At 34.2% G+C, this 19757-nt stretch overlaps 1 protein-coding gene and 1 long non-coding RNA gene across 10 annotated transcripts in view; both read left to right on the forward strand.

Annotated features, from left to right (window-relative positions):
* Window positions 1–19757, forward strand: part of LOC118446053 (uncharacterized) — a 42952-nt gene extending 23195 nt beyond the window's left edge. For 8 of the 9 annotated variants that reach the window (XM_085664930.1, XM_035876214.2, XM_085664917.1 and 5 more), the window contains 8 exons: window positions 12089–12444; window positions 13509–13857; window positions 14055–14404; window positions 14615–14990; window positions 15075–15324; window positions 15441–15626; window positions 15773–15910; window positions 19487–19757. In XM_085664930.1, the coding sequence (XP_085521056.1) occupies window positions 12089–12444; window positions 13509–13857; window positions 14055–14404; window positions 14615–14990; window positions 15075–15324; window positions 15441–15626; window positions 15773–15910; window positions 19487–19720 (2239 nt within the window). In that variant the 3' untranslated portion in view covers window positions 19721–19757. Of the gene's footprint in view, window positions 1–12088; window positions 12445–13508; window positions 13858–14054; window positions 14405–14614; window positions 14991–15074; window positions 15325–15440; window positions 15627–15772; window positions 15911–17675; window positions 17894–19486 lie in introns of those variants that run through there. The other variant, XM_085664932.1, reaches the window with a different exon arrangement.
* Window positions 17816–19258, forward strand: LOC118446056 (uncharacterized). Its single transcript, XR_014983851.1, has 2 exons — window positions 17816–17996; window positions 18197–19258. It is a non-coding gene; the product is annotated as an uncharacterized LOC118446056 (long non-coding RNA).

The following is a 19757-nucleotide window of genomic DNA, read 5'->3' on the forward strand; positions in this document are numbered from 1 at the left end:
TCGTCATTCGTTCACTTACATTTCGTCGGCAATGACTCTTCAAACGTTATCATATTTTCTACAAATATGGCGTCCAATGTAAACGTCACGTCTTCGTTAGAATCATTAATTATTATGCGTTAAGCGTATATATCGTATTTTATGGGGCTACCATTTTTATCGATCCTTTTGAACGTACGTGCTAGTTCTCTTAGTCAAAAGTATTTGAGACGTGAAATTGAAAGCGACGTTCGACGTAAATTTTTTTTCCTTTTTTTTTTTCTTTTTTACTTTTTCTTCCCTTCTTTTTTTTTTCTTTTTTTTTTTTTTTAACTAATACAACTTTACTTCGATAGAGCGAGAAGAGAAGTCGAAGGGAACGGGGAGGCTATTTTTGATTTAGATGACATAATTTTTCTTTCGGAGTGAGGGGTGGTAGCGTAGAAAGGGGGAAGGTTAGAAGAAGAGATGCGAAGGAAAAAATGAAAAAATGAAAAAAAAAAGAAGAAAAATATAGTTCCCATCTCTGTCTATCTCTCTCTTTTCACGCAACCCGACAGCCTTTAACGAAAGAGGGAAGGATAGAGAGAAGAGACGACAGAACGTACGGTTCAAATGTCACGTTGCTTTATTTTCGTTTATATTTAGAAACGAGACAGAGAGAGTGAGAGAGAGAAAGAGTTCAGCCGGTGTCACTTACCTCTGAGCTCGCGACACTCGGTCGCGATGATTTTCATAAAAGGAATAAAAAAAAAAAAATAAAATAAAAAAAATCAACCATCTCGATTTATGTCAAAAAAAAATTCGAGATTATCGATTATTTAATTATCTCTCGATCATTCATCAAACATAATTCATTCTATAAACACGCCTCTTAATTAAAAAAATTTTTTTTTTTTTTTTATCAATTAGGAAAACGTAGCAAAGGGAGGATTGATCGATAATTATCTAGATTATCGATGAAATGAATAATGCGATAATAAGAAACTTATTAAATAATATAAATATAGAATGAAAATTAATAAAAAGAAAAGAAATGATCTATTGTTTTGTCGATTTAATCGGGTTAATGAATTTGTTGCAACGTTTAAACGAAAGATCGTTTTAATCCCGATATTTAAACCATGTCGCTTCGATATATATGTATATATACACATACATAACATACATAACACACATACATACGAATATAACATACATAACATACATACATACATATATATATATATATATATATATATATATATATATATATATATATCTTTCTATTTTAGGATCGTCTCTCCCTCGACTTACCGTTCATTTCGTAACTCTGATATACCTTGTGAGCGTTCGAGCACGACGATTCTCTTAGTACAAAGTTCTACTACCTCGAGACTTCATTTTAAATGAATGGGCGTAAGATTGAATGGTTACGTGGAAAAAAGAAACTTGCATTTGTTCTATCGGAATAAATGTAACCCGTTAGATTTTATATATACTCTCTATTTTATCCTTTTCTTTTTTCGAACGAATAAATAATCTTCATATACGCTCATTAACGAGACGATTATGCGTTTTGGACTTTTTTTTTCTCACCTGTTTTCTTTTTTTCTCTTTTTTTTTTTTTTCTTTTTTTCTTTCTTTTTTTCTCTTTTTTTTCTCTCTCTCTCTCTCTCTCATTATTATAATTCTTTAATAATATCCAAGTATCTTATTTAATAATGGTTAATTAAATTGCAATAAGTATTATTCGTATATAACGTTGTTCTATACAGTCCGCGAAAAGGAATGATACATTTAATAAAGAAAACTCTTTTAAGTTGGCTATTATACGAGCCAGTAGTGCACAAAATGTGTTGCGAAGTGAACGTAAGAATGAAACGCGACGGGAGAATCCTGAGAACCATCAGACAACAAAGTTTTATATTCGGTTTACCTGTTATTAACGGATAGAGATGGAAAAAGTAGAGGTTAGAGTTAAAAAGAGAGAGAGAGAGAGAGAGAGAGAGAGAATTCTCTATTTAGTGTTACATATCATCATTTGCAAGTTTCTCATTTAATTATTTCTATCCTTTGTTTCTTTTTTCATATTTTTTTCATTCTTTTTTTTCTTTTCTTTTTTTTTTTTTTTGTAATAAATTCTTGTTCAACGTTCTCACGTAAATACGAAAACTCGCTAAATATGAAGTCATATTTTATCGATAAGATATCAACAAAATTAGCATGTCCCAAAGTCAATGTAAATTGTCATAGATCCAATGAGAGATAACGATAGAAGGTTAAACATGAAATTTACGTATATGTATTACGTACATATGTATATGCATATATATATATATATATATGCATATACATATGTATATATGTATAGTTGTAAGGATTCGAGACAATCTTTATCATATTGCACTCGTTGCGAAGCAAACGTCACTCTATCAAGTTCGAGGTCAACCACGACTTTCTTTGCGATTAACTAACGCCTGTCCGTATGCTTGTTCGACGATGGATAACACTCGCGAAACCGCAGGTATACTAACCCACATCCGTCAATTCGATGAACAGAGTAATTCATTATATTCTATTATACTTGGAAATCTTTGTTTTTTATTTTTTTCTTATTTTTTTACTTCCTTCTTTTCTTTCTCCTTTTCTTTTTTTTTTTTTTTTTTTTTTTTTTGAAGTTACCATTATACATAATTCTTTCGATCGAAAATGTTTTTTTTTTTTTATATTTTCATTCTTTTTTTTTTTTTTAATTCATATTTTTTTTTTTTATCGATCGACATAACAAAGTAGAACGTAAGTGTTAAAGGACAAAGAAAAAGAAAAACCAAATGGAATGTTAGATAGTGTCTTCTTCTACTTCGACGAACTACAATGAGCACGCGATTTGCATAGTAATTTATGTATACGTTCTTTCAGTCATTACCAAGCAGAAGATGAACGTTCGAGATTAGTAGAAAGTATGATTAAAGGATTAAGCTTATAACATATATATATATATATATATATATATATATAAAAGTGTTGCAAGTGTTTTGTCCATCGCTTAATGGTACACATTTGGTTTATTAAGAATTATTAAATTATCTTTCACGAGATTATAAAACAGGAATGAGATATATACGTGATAATGTTAAAAAAAAAAAAAAAGGAAAGATAGAAAAAAAAAGGAAGAAAAAAGAAAAGAAGCATTTATATAGACGGTCGGAAATTACTCCTACGGGATCCCATATGTCTAATAACGTGGCTCGAGGACAGTCCTTTATCCCTTTTTCGTGAAGGAACGAATAACTTGTTGGTTGTTTGTTTGCTTGCTAGCTCGCTTGCTCGCTTGCTCGCTTGCTCGCTTGCTTGCTTGCTTGCTTGCTTGCTTGAACGAGGACAACTTATATAGCGAATCGTTGCATATAAATTTCGTGCTTGAGTTATAGGTATTAGATAAGATCAGGTGTCGCGGTAAGCAACAACGTTTCTTGGTATTATCGATTCGTGCTACGGAATTGTAACCATACAACTAAATCAATAGGGAATAGAAAGTTGAATAATAATGGTGATAGATTTTGTTTAAATAATCTATGTGTTGAAAAAATATTTTATAGAGAAACGTGGATGTATTCCTTTTCTTTTTTTTCTTTTTTTTTTTTTTTTTTTTTTTTTTTATCATCGAGGATTAAATCATTATCATTAATTAAATAAAAATTATGTTGAAGAATTCTCTCTCTCTCTCTCTCTCTCTCTCTCTCTCTCGTTGTTTCCACTCTGAAGCATTTTTTCTTTTTCTTTTTTTTTTTATTAATATATCAACCGAACAGATTTTTCGGTCCAACAGCTGCACGCGGCTGCATTAGAACAAAGCAAACTTGGCTCTATACGTACGGCATATTGCATTTGAATTCATAGCTGCGCTTTCTGCATTCCCAGACGATGGCTCTTGTTTCTCTCTCGCGTTCTCAAACTCAACATGGGTTTTATTTATATATCCATTTGTACAAAAAAAAAAAAAAAAAAAGAAAAAAAGGAAAAAAAAAAGAAAAAAAAAAGAGAAAAAAAAGAAAAAAAAAGAAAATAAAAGAGCAAGGGAACAAAAAAAAACGAAAGAAAAAAGAAAGAAGTTTCGAACGAAGATTTCAGAGAGATGAGCTTTAGAGTATGTCGTTAACTTGAAACATTTGCATCGAATAAATCGCTTCTCGCTCTTTTTTTTTTTTTTCTACATTTTTTTGTCTCTCTCTCTCTTTCTCTCTCTTTTCTGCCTGTTAAGAAAAGAAAAAGAAAGAAAGAAATTAAGAAGGCGAGAAAAGAAAAAAAGAATAAAAAAGAATGATTTTAGCCGGTTTAATCCTCCTATGGCGCGTAGTAGATAACGGCAGATGGCGAGGAATACGAAAGTTTTTTTTTTTCTTTTTGAAATGGAATCAGGAACGATCTCACGAAAGTCATGCGAAATTGTACGAGTCACGAAGATGCGCACGTGGAATTGGAGTTTCTTGGAATTCGAAACTGAGTTTAATGCACGCCTTGCCTTCACACGCGTGCCAAACTCTTGGCTGGCCTATGCGCGGCCCCAGAGTCAAAATAACTTTGAACTCTTCGTTGAGCGATTAGAATCTCTCTTTCTCGATTTTACCTTTCTCTTTCTCTCTCTCTCTCTCTCTCTCTCTCTCTCTCTCTCTCTCTCTCTCTCTTTCTCTCTCTTTCTCTCTCTATCTCTATCTCTCTCTGTCTCTCTCATTCTTTCTCTCTCTCTCTCCTTTCTCTACGTGAGAAAATTAATAAAATGAATTCGGCATATAATAACACTATGAAAATGCTTTGAGAAATGTATAATAATATATATTTCTTACATTTTATTTCTTTATCCATTTTATACGTTCATTCACAGACACGCGCACACGCGTAAACGCGTATGTAATTTTTTTTTTTTTTTTGTTTTTCTTTTTCTTTCTTTTTCATGAGAGAGTAAAAAAATATATAGATAGATATCTTATCCGTCGTATCAGCGGGTCCTTTCATCAAGACTATTAGATCCGTAAGCACGTTTCTGTTTTATGTATTTGTATGTACATATATCTGTATATGCGTGTGTATATGCGTATATATATATATATGTATCTATGCGGTGAAAACGTTTCTGTTAAAACTATTCCCGCAGTTAAGTTATTTCTGTCCTTTCCTGTAAACTTTTTCGTCGTTTACGTATATACATACATACATACATACATACATACATACATACATACATACATACATACATACATGCATTACATAGATAGATACATACATAGTAACTGTTGAAGTTGAAACAATTAACACTTCTAATTTTTCCATATCAAGATAACATTCATGATTTCGATAAACTGTCGATTGAGAAAGAAAGAAAGAAAGAAGGAAAAGAGAGAGTGAGTGAAAGAGAGAGAGAGAGAGAGAGAGAGAGAGAGAGAGAGAGAGAGAGAGAGAGAGAGAGAGAGAGAGAGAGAGAGAACGTAACCATCGGAACGTTTCCTTTTCCTCGTTATTCTATTTCGGTCTGGAACACTGTATCTCAGAGACTTGATTTACGAGTTTGGTAATTGAAACTGACAAGGTCTGGGATGTCGTTGAAAGGAGAGAAAAGAATCGAGGGTTTGTCGTTAAGAGGGTGGTAGAACGGGGATAGACATAAGCATAAGGAAAGGGATAGGATGGGGAAGTAGGAGGGAGGGAGGGAGGGAGGGAGGGGGAGGACGACTTAGGGTTCCTGCTTCGTTTACACCGACACCTCGACAGAACGTCGACGATCCCTCAGAGGGCCCGCTAACGATCCGACATCGTGAATCGAGCCACTCGTCGTGAATCTTCTTCTTAATTTCCTCCTTCTCTTCCTCCCCTCTCCTCTCTTTCTCTCTCTCTCTCTCTCTCTCTCTCTCTCTCTTTCTTTCTCTCTCTATATATATATATGTGTTTGTGTATCTCTGTATCTCTGTATCTTTTTTCTCAATGTCTTTCTCGTATCTGTTTCTACTTTTTCTTTTTCTTCTTCTTCTTCTTCTTCTTCTTCTTCTTCTTCTTCTTCTTCTTCTTCTCCTCCTCCTCCTCCTCCTCCTCCTCTTCCTCCTCCTACTTCGACAAACGACCTTTAATTCGTCCAGCTTCTTCACTTATCCATCGTGACTCATGCCACTTTTCCCTTCGACGTATTATTTTAACCAGGATTTATATCGTCTGTGGTTCCTTCAAGAACCTCCGACGAAGTCTTTGCAAACAGAGAAAGAATTTATCGAAAGGCGTAAAGTCGATTAGTAGCAGTCTTACGTCCAAGAGACCATTATAGCGAAACGTTGAATCTGTACGTGGTAGTAAGTACTTTTAGAATGGTCGTGGCAGCGATTTATAAACTATCGCTTTAAAAAAGAAAAAAGAAAATAAATAAATAAAAACAATGCAAAAAACTTAATCAATTTTTTTTGTTATTATTTCTTTTTTTTTTTTTCGTCATCTCAACATCGCGTTTACATCTCTCGGACAAAAATGCTTATAAGACAAATTTTGATTTTGAACCAGAGTAAATGCGTCGATATATTTTCTATTTAGTTGGTCTTAGCTTGTTTAACGTAAATTTGTATATTTTATAAATTGAAACGAAACGAGACGCTTAGATATTTATGAACGTTATATAAATTTTACATTTAAAATCTAAAATGTCACGACTTTGCGTCGTACTATATAAATTTGATATATCATAAATGTTTCTAACGAAAACTAATTACATTGACTTATAACTCCATTTTCCTCGGAGAATGCCATAGAGCGTACGTTTGTTTTAAGTCAAATTAAAACGTGATTTATTACGACGTGTAAGAAAAATATACGTATAATTCATGTTTGATTATTTGAAGAATAATTAATGACTCGTAACAGTTTGAAAAGCACCCGATCTATGTGGTCCAACGACAATATCGTGATTTATAACGGATTATAATGTCGTATTACCGTTTCTTGCCTTTTAAGTTGGAGAAAAGGGATTAAGATTTACGAGAGTTCTACGACGTACTTGTCGCCGTCGTTTTCGATCTTTCTTTCTCGCGAAACTACGCAACTATGCGCGCAAGAAATACGCAAAAGGATGTGTCTATATTTTCATGCTAAATCAAGAAAGAGAAAAAGAAGAAAGAAAGGGAGAGAGAGAGAGAGAGAGAGAGAGAGAGAGAGAGAGAGAAATAAAACGCGACAGAGATAACCATTTACGAACGTCTTCTTCAAAGAAATGTCTCTCTCTTTCTCTCTCTCTTTCTCTCTATTTTTCTCTTTCTCTTTCCTTATCTATTCGTAACACCGACAAATGATCAATTTCTCTAACGTATTTCCTCGAATATAACAAAAGAACGATCTCTTATATGATATCATTTCAATTGCTAGGATCGAACAATGATCGAAAAAGTAATAATCGATTGGCTACACAAATGCGAGAAATCTCTCTCTGCCATTTATTAGATCTTGAATCGTATGAGTCATTACTGGTGGGTATCGATACGCCCACATTTATCAGTCGATCATTCGTATGTTTCCATTCGATCATTCGTATATAAAACTTCGTATAGAAAGATCGTAAGAGAAAATAAATTCTGTTATGTGTATCCTTTTTTTTCGGCTTTTCTTTTTTACTCTTTCTTTTTACCCTCTTCTTCTTCTTCTTTTTTTTTAATCCTCATGTAAAGGATACACTTTGAGAGTGCTCGGACGAAAAAAAAAAAATTGGAGTACGTACTCGACGATCAACAACGATCGATCGATCGATCGATCTATCTTTCGTCTTGCGAAAAGAAAAAAAAAACCTGTTGAAAAAAAAAAGAAGAGGAGAAAGGGAAAAAAAAACAAACTTTGAGTCAACCGACAAAATCAAACACTCGACGGGATTTTAAGTAGAACTCGTGTCACGAAATCCTTTCGATCTTCATTCATTCGTATACATATACATATAAGTATATGTATACACATACATATTTGTACGTTCTCTTTGTTGACTCTACTCACTTTGGCTTCTCTGCTCGGAAAGACAATCATCGTCATCCTGGTTGCAATTACACGCTTCTCGAACACGTCGAAGATATCCTGGCGAGCAGAAAAGCGAGGGAGTGAGAAGACGTCTCGTCGGGTCGTTAACGTAGATCGTAATGACGTTTAAGAATTAACGCCCCGTAAAAGACCAGCTCGGTAAGAGGTAAAAGCAAATAGTGAGTGTGTGTGTGTGTGTGAGAGAGAGAGAGAGAGAGAGAGAGAGAGAGATAGGACAATACCGATCGAGGGAAATTAGTGGGAACGCAAAATTCGCAAAAAGGGGTTGAAAGCACGTTGAACGCGCGTGCCATTGAAGCAGCGCGTGGCCTGTTTGCTCGCGTGCACACGTGCTTCGGCTTTGGAGATTAAAGTAGCCGACGAAAATCGTATACGTGTTCGTTCTCGCTTTGCTACCGCCTAATGTCCGTGAAGCAGCAAAAGAGAACGGGGGAGAGTGAGGTTGAACAGGGTGGGGTGGAGGGGAGTGGGGTTGAGAATGAGGGATGGAAAGAGGAGTAGGAGAAGAGGGAGGAAGCGACGCGTGTCCCATCGTGGTTTTTCAAGTGTTCCCAAAATAATCTCTTGCCCTCGTCAGGGAGAAAAAGAGAAAGAGAGAGAGAGTGTGTGTGTGTGTGTGTAAAACAGAGAGAGTGAGAGTGAAAGAGAGAGAGAGAGAGAGAGAGAGAGAGAGAGAGAGAGAGAGAGAGAGAGAGAGAGAGAGAAAGATAGTCAAGAGAGAGGGAGTTTTCAAGCAGAGACTCCTCTCACAGAAGAGAGAAAGACGAAACGAGAATGTCAGTCCACGAGAACTAGTCATCCTAGCAACGTTGCTACTTGAAGACTCCGACAGAGTGACACAAAGGGCACATTGGAAAGTGGGGGAAAAGACGTCTTCGTGAACGATCTTTTTCTTTAAACCACGTGCGAATTTATTCCTCTTATTCTTATTCCTATTCTTATTCTCATTCTCATTCTCATTCTCATTCTGTTTTATTCTTATTCTTCAATTTCCTATTGATTTTCATTATAAAGGTACGCCATCTTTCTTCGTTCGTCTCGTATAATTCTCGTATATTTCATTTTAATCAAATCAATACGAAATTTCGAATATATTCCAATATCATACCGCATTCTTTGAACCTTTTAATACGAGTGTACGCGATGACAGGAATAATGTATTATCGAGACGAATAAAATCGACATTCTCTCTCTCTCTCTCTCTCTCTCTCTCTATATGTATATATATATATATATATATATATATATATATCTTCTCCGACATTCTTTTCTTTCAACCGTGTGATTACTATCCGATCCGATTCGATCCGATCAGATTGATCTTGCGATAATAATCACGGTACAACAAATTCGATGCGAATTTGTACGCGTGTGTATGGTTTTTTTTTTTTTAACTATTTAATCTCATTGGATATAATAAGGATGCCTCTCAAAATTGAAAGTGGTACTTACACCGTTAATTCGGTGCCAAAAAAGAGCACTTCGAAGTTTCTTCTATGGAAACATTGGCGTAGAAGGTACGATATATTGTCTTGCCTCCTAACAGGAATCTTTGTCTCTCTCTCTCTCTCTCTCATTCTCAGTGTGTGTACGTGTGCCTCTATCTCTGCCTTTCTCTCTTTCTCTTTTATCTACTCTTACTAATAACGTTGACCTTTCGAGTATGAAGTACTCATTACCTCTAAGTAACAGACGATGCCAATTACTATTTTCGAAGAGTGTTTTTTTTTTTTTTTTTTTTTTTTTTTTTTTTTTTTTTTTTTTTTTTTTATCGAGGCGTTATCCTGTCGAGCACTATGTCAAATCTCGTTAAAACAAGTTTTACTCGTTTTCTCGATTTCTCGTATCTTAATCCGTCAATTCTGAATCGTTATCGTTTGTCGCAACCCTACACTTCTCCCCCTCATAAATCAGAATGGAAAGATGATAAAAAAATGAGACCAGAAACTGTACCAACAGGCTTCTCATCATTTTTATAACGCTTAACTTAACCGATAATAACATTCATCGTCACAGTTTCACGATCAAGCATGAATTCTCTAAAACGCCCCACCCCACCCGCTTCCTCCCCTCCACACGTTCTACACCTCCACAATTACGCTCGCCTTCGACTCGCACAATCTCAGGCTTCGCTGCACGTTGCATTTTGTGCATTTTTGTTTCCTCAATTCCATGGCTCCAATTCTTTTTTCTAATCGTTATATACCAAAATCATTTTTTGTAAATAACGATTTAAAAAAGAAAAAAAAAAAAAGAAAAGAATCGGCACTTGTTTTATAATATAAGAATTTCGATGATTTTTGAGAGTGGACGAAAAAAAAAAAAGAAAAAGAAACAAAGGAAAGCAAACAAAGAAAAAGAGAAAATGATCGAAGCGCACAATATTTTCACGCGGTCTAACATACGATCACGCTTAATGCATGAAGTTTCGGAAGGGTTAAGGAAGAGGAAGGAAAAAAAAAAAAACGAAAAAAAAAATTTGAAACAAAGAAAAAAAAGAAAACAAGAAAAGAAACTCAGAAACAAGAAATAAGAAACACTGCACAGAATTCGTTGCACCTGCTTAAAATGAATGAAACGAAATGTTAACGAGCGTGTTCTCACGAGAGATATCATCGATCGATACGATCTCAACGTTGCCAATGATTTATCATTTATCCTTCTTATCGATTTTGAACACATATTCTTGGTATTACGATCATAAATATGAAATAGATCGCAATATTTTTTTTTTTTTCCATCGAGTCTTTAGAAATCTTATAACCGAGATATTCGTGATCGTAATTGGCGTTACGCTATCACGATCGCGATCGAGTTTGAATCGAAAGAGACGATCCATTAACATGAAATCATCTACGATCCGTGATTATTTTCGATTATTACGTATTTCGTAAAAAAAGATTCGCGTCGACCGGACGAACGCGACGAATCTATTTTTATGATGCATTTCTGTTTCTTTTTTTTTTTTTTTTTTTTTTTTTTTTGTAAATTCCACGTCGAAATAAATGTTCGATCGTGCGTTTCGTGCAAAAGAAAAAAAAAAAAAAAAAAGAAAAAGAAAGAAAAAAAAATATGAAACTTTCTTTTCGATCGCATAATCCTCTAAATCGATTGGTTATCGTAAAGAAAATATAGAGAAGAAAAAAAAAATGAAAAAAAAGAAAAAAGAAAAAAAAAAAGAAAACAAAAGATAGATAGTTAAAAGAGCGAGAGGATGTACGAAGTTGCAATTAAGATCGAAAATACATTCTTTAGCGCGTCTTTCACCGTGCTTGCTCGAGCGAGAAGAACGAATTTCTATTGAAGCCGTTTTACCTTTTTAAGATCGTGTGGCATGATCGGGGTAAAGAAGAAAAAAAGAAAGAAAAAAAAAAAGAAAAAAAAATAGTCGATTAGAGAACTCGTGATCGTAAATGATTGAGAGAAGGAAACCGTGTCGGTCGCGGACGAACGATCGCAATGTCGTGACGATGATTGAGATACTATCTCTCGAATTTTTGTCTGTTTTTCAAATTCCAAAAGAAAAAACATATATATATAAAAAAAAAATATATATATATATTTTTTTTTTAAAATACTTAAAACGTTTACGAGACCGTGATCGCGAGTTATCCTTTCTCATATATAAATTACATATAGTCTGTCGAATTTTTTTCCTGACATTTGATTTCCAAAGGGAAAAATAAAAAGAGAGAAAGGGAAGAAAGAGGAGGGAGGAGAGGAAAAAAATTTGTTTACGAACGATCCCAAGACACGATTACGAGTTTTCTTTTATTTGTTTATTAATATATAATTACATAATATATTAATATGTATATACATATATATAAATAATAATAACAACAATTTTATTAATAATGAAAATAAATCGTTGGCACGTTGTATTACATTTGACAAGATCGCAAAAGATCGATATTCTTCATCGTGAGAGGACGAGAATGAATAATTAAATAAATATATATAGATAGATAGATAGATAGATAGATAGATAGATAGATAGATAAATAGATAGATAGAAAACAATAACAACAAAAACAAAAACAACAACAAAAAAAGAACAAAAAACTCGATGCAGCGTGCACGAGGATCGCGGAGAGGAGAAGCCGTCGTCGAGGGATCGTCGTCGATCAAACGTCGATCACGAAACGACTCGGCGTTGTGGGGTGGGTGGAAACGCCGAGCTACCGGGCCTGGAGGAGTTTGGAGACTCCTGCGTCGCGACGGTGACGTCCTCGGTACCCGGGGCTGGGCTAAGCTCTGGTCGACGCACCAGGCCCCTTTCTCTTGCCGTACAACCTCTCAACTATCATCGTCTCGATCCGGACGCCACAGGCGACGAACTCGATCATCATCTTCTACCCAACATGACCAGTCAGGAGAGCATCGGAAGCTGCAGCTTGGACGTCGATCGTTCCGTCTCCGACCGATCAGGTTGGCTATCTCTGCGGTTATCTCTTTCTCTCTCTCTCTCTCTCCCTCTCTTTTTCTCTCTATCTCTTTTTTCCCCTTTTTGAAACCTTGCCTTCTATATAATCCTCCTGCGGTCTTCTCCATACGAACCAACATATAGAGTTTCGAGCAAGTTGGCCTTTTTTTCCCTTCTTCTTCCTTCTTTTTCTTTTCTTTTCTTTTCTTTTCTTTTTTCTTTTTTTTCTTTTCTTTTTTTTTTTTTTTTTTTTATTTCCTTTTTGCACACTCCTTCTCTACTTCCTCCCAAGATAGACTCTCTTGAGGATCGACTCACCCAGCAACTCGAATTTAAAAACTTCGAAGTAAGAATGAGAGAGAGAGAGAGAGAGAAAAGGAAAGAGAGAGAGAGAGAAAAAGAAAGAAAGACAGAAAGAGAGAGAGAGAGAGAGAGAGAGAGAGAGAGAGAGAGAGAGAAAGAGAGAGAGAGCAAACGGATTTCCTTTGGCGCCGCCTTCACCTTTCCTCGCAAGCAATCTAGTCGTGCTTTTCGTTCGGCCGCGAATGCCAATCGAATTTAGACCGTAGGCAAGCGCGCCCCGGTCGTTCGAGTGCCGTAGGCAGGAGAGAATCTTTCCGTTGCTTCGTGGTGCGTGCCAAGACGACCAAAACGCGCGTGCAAAGCCAACAACCCCCTTCTTTACCGTTCCTTCCAGGGTTATTCCTGCCTCGAGTCTCAGTCGAGTGAGATTCGATCTTCCCGCGTTTGCTTACCTTGCGCTTAGGCACAAAGTGCTCTTCTTTCGGGGGAGTAAAATTCTTCCTACTTCAAAGTCGTGTGCGTATTTTCTTTAAGATATTCTTTTTTTTTTTATCTTTTTTTTTTTTCTTTTTTTTTTCTTTTTTTCTTTCTTTCTTTTTAGCGGGGGGAGGGTGGGTGGGGAAGGGTTTCTTTTTATTATTTTTTTTTTCTTTTTTTTTTCTCATTATTTTTATTTATTTTTTTATTTTGTTCTTTTTTTTTTTTTTTTTTTTTTTTTTTTTCTTCTTTCGAAATATATCATCCAACGGTAATTTGAATCTTACAGAAAACACCGTAGATACCGTCTCAGAGAGAACGCTGCACAGTCTTAACTTGTCGTGTAACGGTGAGCCGATTTCCACGGCGGAAAATTTGGTGAACGGTAGCAGCGAGACGTTGCAAAAGTCCCATCTCACTCCCGATGATAAGGTAATCGTCAGCAATGGTCATCGTTGCAGTCCCGAGCCAGAACAGCTGACAGCTAAGAAGCCAAGTTACTTGGGATTGGCTTGCAGTATTAGCGGTTACTCGGGCATCACAAGGTACGATAGTAAATTGAGAGAAGGTTTCCGATCGAGAGACAGCAGTCCTGGTACAAGACTGATCACTAGGGATACTAGTCCTGCAGGTTTCAAGTAAGTTCTCTTTAATAATGAAACGATAACGTAAACATCGCATAAATAAATCACTTAGCTAATATCGATATTAGAGAAGGAATATCCGATTCCAATCATCTTTTTTCTTTCCTTTCTTTCCTATTTTTTTTATTTTATTATTATTATTATTATTATTATTATTTTTTGCTTTGTTTTGTTTTATTATTTCTCTTTAGATCAAACGAGAATTTAAGTGTTCCGATACATCATTATCCGCCTAAGAGTCAATCAATTTCACCGCTCGCAATGGATCGACAAAATGGTTTCGCTAACGGCATGAAGGAGGAGTGTAAGATAGAAACTTATAGAGAAACGAGAAATTCGATGAGTATATGTCAGGGCTTCTCCGAGGTCGATAAAGGGGTATCCATACATGCAACGTTTCCCGACGTAAGCCCCATTAGGGTAAATTCTTCCTCGAGAAGGAGTCCTGGGATCGTACAAGTGATGTCCTGTGGTCAACAAACGAAATCCTTTTCTTCATCGAGCTACGCCGAGTCATCGCCAAAACCTTCTACGATAAATAGTAAGAAGAATGTGAAATTATTTAATAAAAATTATTATTATTATTATTATTATTATTATTATTATTATTATTATTATTATTATTATTAGTATTATTATTATCATTATCATTATCATTATCATTATCATTATTATATATATAAAAACGAAGAGATTTATCTTGAATGTTATTCGTTTCTTTTTTTTTTCTCTCTCTCTCTCTTTCTTTCAGTTTCAAATACCTCGTTTAGCGATACAAGTATATTGAACGGTTCGAACGTCGAGATTGAACAACAAACTACGAATACCTCTTCCAGCAGTGAAAAGTCCTTCATTCAGCAACGGGTCGAACGATTGTACGGTCCTGGAGCTCTCGCACAGGGTTTCTTCTTTAAACGAAGCGTTACTAAGTTAAACGTTACTGACAATAGTTTCAATAAATTTAGTAATAATAGCGACAACTCGACGGACAACGTTAACACCGAGGAGTCCTTGAAAAATTTGCCAGTCCTTAGACATCTTCGGCCTGAATTCCGTGCTCAATTACCTGTGGTCAGTTCTAGAAAACCTACGGACGGTACCGAACAAGTAATAAAACCATTGCGAAGGTAATTTTAATAAAAAGAAAAAAAAATTATGCTTTTATACGTTTATAATAAATCTTATTTATCATTTATTCTCATTGTAATCAGGATATCGCCAGCTCCACGTAAAACTGAACAACAATCGAAAATTTGTAAAACCTCACACGTCTCGGAAAGTGTTGCGGAATCGTCAAACCAGCACAATAACAGCATCGCTAGTATACCGGATCAACAACCCGCTGCACCGAAGGTAGTGTTACCTGTTTTAGAAACAAGCGCTAGTTCCAGTAACGTGGCAAAACAAATGCAGGAATTAGAGAAAACGACTGAAGAAAAGAACGGACATTATTTTTTGAAAGTGAGTGTTAAACCGTGATGCATTTAGTCTGCTTGGTAAAGCGACATTTGACATTGACATATCAATATTCCCATTTGTTGCCGTTTACTCAGCTTATCTTATCTTATTATCTTTAGCTGTTGAAACAAGAAACGGACAGACTTTTGTCATTAGCTGCGTCAGCGGAAGCCGAGTTAGCCAGTGGCGATCCCGTTGCATTACCCGAAGAAGCAGCCGGTAAATTGAGATCGGCCGCTGGCAAAGCGAGATTATTGGCTTCGCAAAAGATGCAGCAGTTCGAGGGATTGTGTCAAAAAAATATTGTAAGCTATCATTATTCCAAATAGAAACGTCATCTTCAAAATCTTTTTATCCCAATTGAAAATTTCTATCATTTGTGCGTATGTATATTCCTTTTTTTTTTTCTAATTTTCTTTTCTTTTATCTTTTTTATTATACTCATTTTTAGAATCAAGTGCCAGGCGAAGAATTTCCAACTACGAACGAAGACTTGGCTGGCTTTTGGGACATGGTCATGCTGCAAGTAGTTCAAGTTAATGAACTTTTTGATCAAATTGAAAAGTCAAGAAAATCACAATGGCAAGAGGTATGTCCAGTTTATGTCCAATCTAAATCACCGTCCCCTTTGAAATCCCGACATCGACGAAAAAAGTCTATCCCTTTACCGAAGACTCCCTTAGAAAAAAAGTCTATGGATAGTAAATCTAAAAATATCAAGGAATGTGAATCGAATGAATTGAAACCTTCGAGAGCGTGTCATTTTTTGCACAATACGGAAAAGATTTTTAACGATGCTAATATCAACGTTGAATTATATTTATCCAATTATAACGATGAAATATCTAACGTTAAAACGGATACGTCGGAGGATAAATCAATGGCAATGAAACAAAATATTATAATCGTTGAAAAATGTATTCCTGAGTATATCAATCGCGCACGCTTTATCAATTCTAATTTAAAAAGCTTTTACAAGAACGATAAGAACGATTACGTTTATTCTAATACATTTTCTAACGAGGATATCTGTATATCGAATGATCATAAGACAAATATAAAAGAAAATCTTGGACGAAGTTTTAAAGAAGGATTCACAATAACGGACGAGGAAGAATTTAAAGAAATTCATAACGAAGATATATCGGTTCAAACGTCGTTTTTATCTATCGGTGAACCTACGTTTCATATAGAAAGAAGACGACAAAATATATTAGATTTTCCAATGAGAAAACCGTCTTATAGCATATTAAAGCCTAAAATTAAATCTGAAATGTTTAAGTCTGAAAACGATCAAATTAATTGCACGAACACGGAAAAATTAATTAATCGTAAAGTGAAATATTACGAGAGTGATATTAACGACGTTAATATTATAAAAGAAAATCAATCGGGAAACGTAACGTCGGATATTAATTTTTCTTCCAAACCAAATATATCATCCAGTATTAAAAAACAAAATTCTAAAAAGTTTCAATATAGCGTTACTTTCTCCGACGAGATAATACCTGGTAAAATAAAAAAACCATTGCTCTATGATCGTACGTATAATTCCGTTATTTATGAGGATAATCTTGAGGATATTAATGTTTACGATAAATCTGATCGAACTCTATTTAAAGAAAATGAAGTAAATTTAAAATCTGACAAAGAAATCATGAGTATTATCTCTACGGTTGAACGGGATAATAAAGTAGAACTCGTAGAAAATCAAATATCGAATAATTCTAATAATTCTATTTCTATTAATAAAACTAAATCGATAAAATCGTCAATGGAAAATATTAAAGGTACAATTTTAATGCCCGAAATAAAGCAAAAGTCTAAAATAAATTTATCGAAAAAATTAAATAATACACGAACTACTATTAGAAGACCGATAGAGAAATCAAAAGGAATTCGTAAGAACGGTCAGAAAAATTTGCAAAATGATAATAATATTAAAAAGATAGTATCGAATATGTTTAAAAATAAATATAATATAATAACGCCTGATAATAATAATAATAATAATAATAATAATAATAATAATAATAATAATAATAATAAAAATAATACTAATAATGATAATAATGAGATTGTTAATAATGAAAAAATGTTAAAACCTGGTACATCGATGCGACGTAAATCTTATACGTTTATTTCTACCATAAAAAGTAAAAAAGAACGATCGATGGAAAAAATATATTCGGATGGTAAAAATTCATGTGAAAATACGAAACGCATTGTAAATACATTGAACGATAGAAAGAGAACGGTCAATAAATTTTCTAATCGTTATTTAAACAAATCGAACGATCTAACACGTCCTAAAATAGAAGTATCGTCGTCTAAACAATTCAAATCACGTTTAGGTCATTCACGTAGAAAATTTTCTATCGTCACCGACGTTTGGTCTAATGTAGACTCTTTTACTATCAAAAATAATCCATATGACACAAGTACGAATAATGCTTTAACGAAATCGAATGTAAATGAAAAGGTATATAAAAAAATGCAAATAAAAAAGGAAATCAAAAGAGATGAGGATGAAAATGTTGTCATGGAAGAAAAAAAATATACAAAACCACGACAAAAATCACCGCATGCGATCGTATGGTCACAAAGTGATTCTCAACCTTTCATTCCATTGTCGCAAGAGACATTGAAACAATTAGGAAAATTGTATAGAATCGGTAAGCATCATCCCATATTCATAACACCTTTAAAAAAGTCTTATGATAACAATAATAATAATAATAATAAATATAATAATAATAATAATAATATTAATAATAATAAGTTAGATAAAGTAAAACAATACGATCAGAAAAGAAAGGAATCATTAAAAATAAACGAATTATTCTCTAACGACACGATAATAAATAATTGCCAGGATAAACGAAGAGGGTGTATCGTTATGGAAAAGGACTATTTTCAACCGAATGATACTGACTTCTCAACAGAATGCGAATTAATATCTTCGAATAATCCAAATCCATGTTTAGCTAGTGGGGACGATGATAAAACTTTGTATTTATTCGATATAAAAAATTTGTCTGATAAACGTAAAGAATTGCAACGATTTGTATCGTCTATCGTAACCTCATTGAATACCAAAGTATCTAATAAAAATATGTCCTCGAAATTATTAATAACCGAGAAACGTAAATCTACGTACGATGTATCTATTAAAAGCGATATTAAAAATAAGTTATCGTTTACGAGGGAATGGGACTGTAATAAATTAATTTATTCACGTTCTATCGCGACATTTTCTTTATATACGTCGAACGACGGAATGACTAAGAGTTTAAAATCTTACGAAACTGATACGGGTCTAGCATTGAAAGCGTGCGATCCAATGGATTCGAATATATCGATAAAATATTTACGAGATAAAGACGAGGAGTTTCATCAAAAAATGAAATTCTTTCTCGAGTCCGATAAATATTTTCCGCTTAATAAAAAGTGCATTGAGATTTGCGACCTTAGTAATATAAATTGCATTGATATCACGGAAAAGAATACATTGAATAATCATAATGCGTTTTTGATCAAGGTAAAACGTGCTTATTCATTCTTTAAGTCTCACAAGATGCTTTGTCAATTGTCATTGTATTTGTACGTATACGGTATCGTTGGTCTTGTCTTAATACTTTTTAATATCAATCCTTACAAGTATTGCCTTTTAGACACGAGACTTCTTTACAATTTGTAACGAGTTTGAATTTATATAATTCTAGCTATATGCATTCAATGATATGTATACCACGCCCCCCGCCCCTCCATCTTTATCACATTAAATAAATTACTTTCTAAAGGATCGTTTAAACGAGCTTTTAATTACGAACAATAATTTATAATAGAAAATTCTCATGTGCAATTTTGATAACTTATCGAAAATCGAGATCAATCAATAATATCGTCCAAGTTCTTGCTGTCCCTGTTATATTAATCCCACAAAAGAAGAAGAATAATGAAAGAAATTCCATACGAAAAGCAACAAAAGTATGTCCTTGATGTATTATCCATTACTTGTTAATTATCATTAATTTATCCAATTGTAATGAAAATTTTTATATATTTTCTTCTATATATATATATATATATATATATATATATATATATATATATATATATTTTTTTTTTTTTTTTTTTTTATTTCTTCTTTTATTTTTTTCAGATTGTGCCAGAGAAAAAGAGCAATGTGTCTCTTTCGCAAAATGGTAATGCTGCCAAACGCCGAATAACGCCAGTTCATAAAATTAAGCCTACTGCGAACAGCGAAGCCAATAAAAAGGCACGAGAGGCAAGGGAACAAGCGAGACGACAAATGATAGAGGAAAGACGTCGAGCGATGCGTTCTAATATACAAAATCAAGATAATTCGGTGAAAATTTTTGCTCCCGAAACGTAACGGCGAACATAATTCATTCGATCCAAGATTCTTTTCT

Source organism: Vespa mandarinia, chromosome 1 (assembly GCF_050613455.1).
Source record: "Vespa mandarinia isolate Hongniang chromosome 1, ASM5061345v1, whole genome shotgun sequence".
NCBI classification, from domain to species: domain Eukaryota; kingdom Metazoa; phylum Arthropoda; class Insecta; order Hymenoptera; family Vespidae; genus Vespa; species Vespa mandarinia.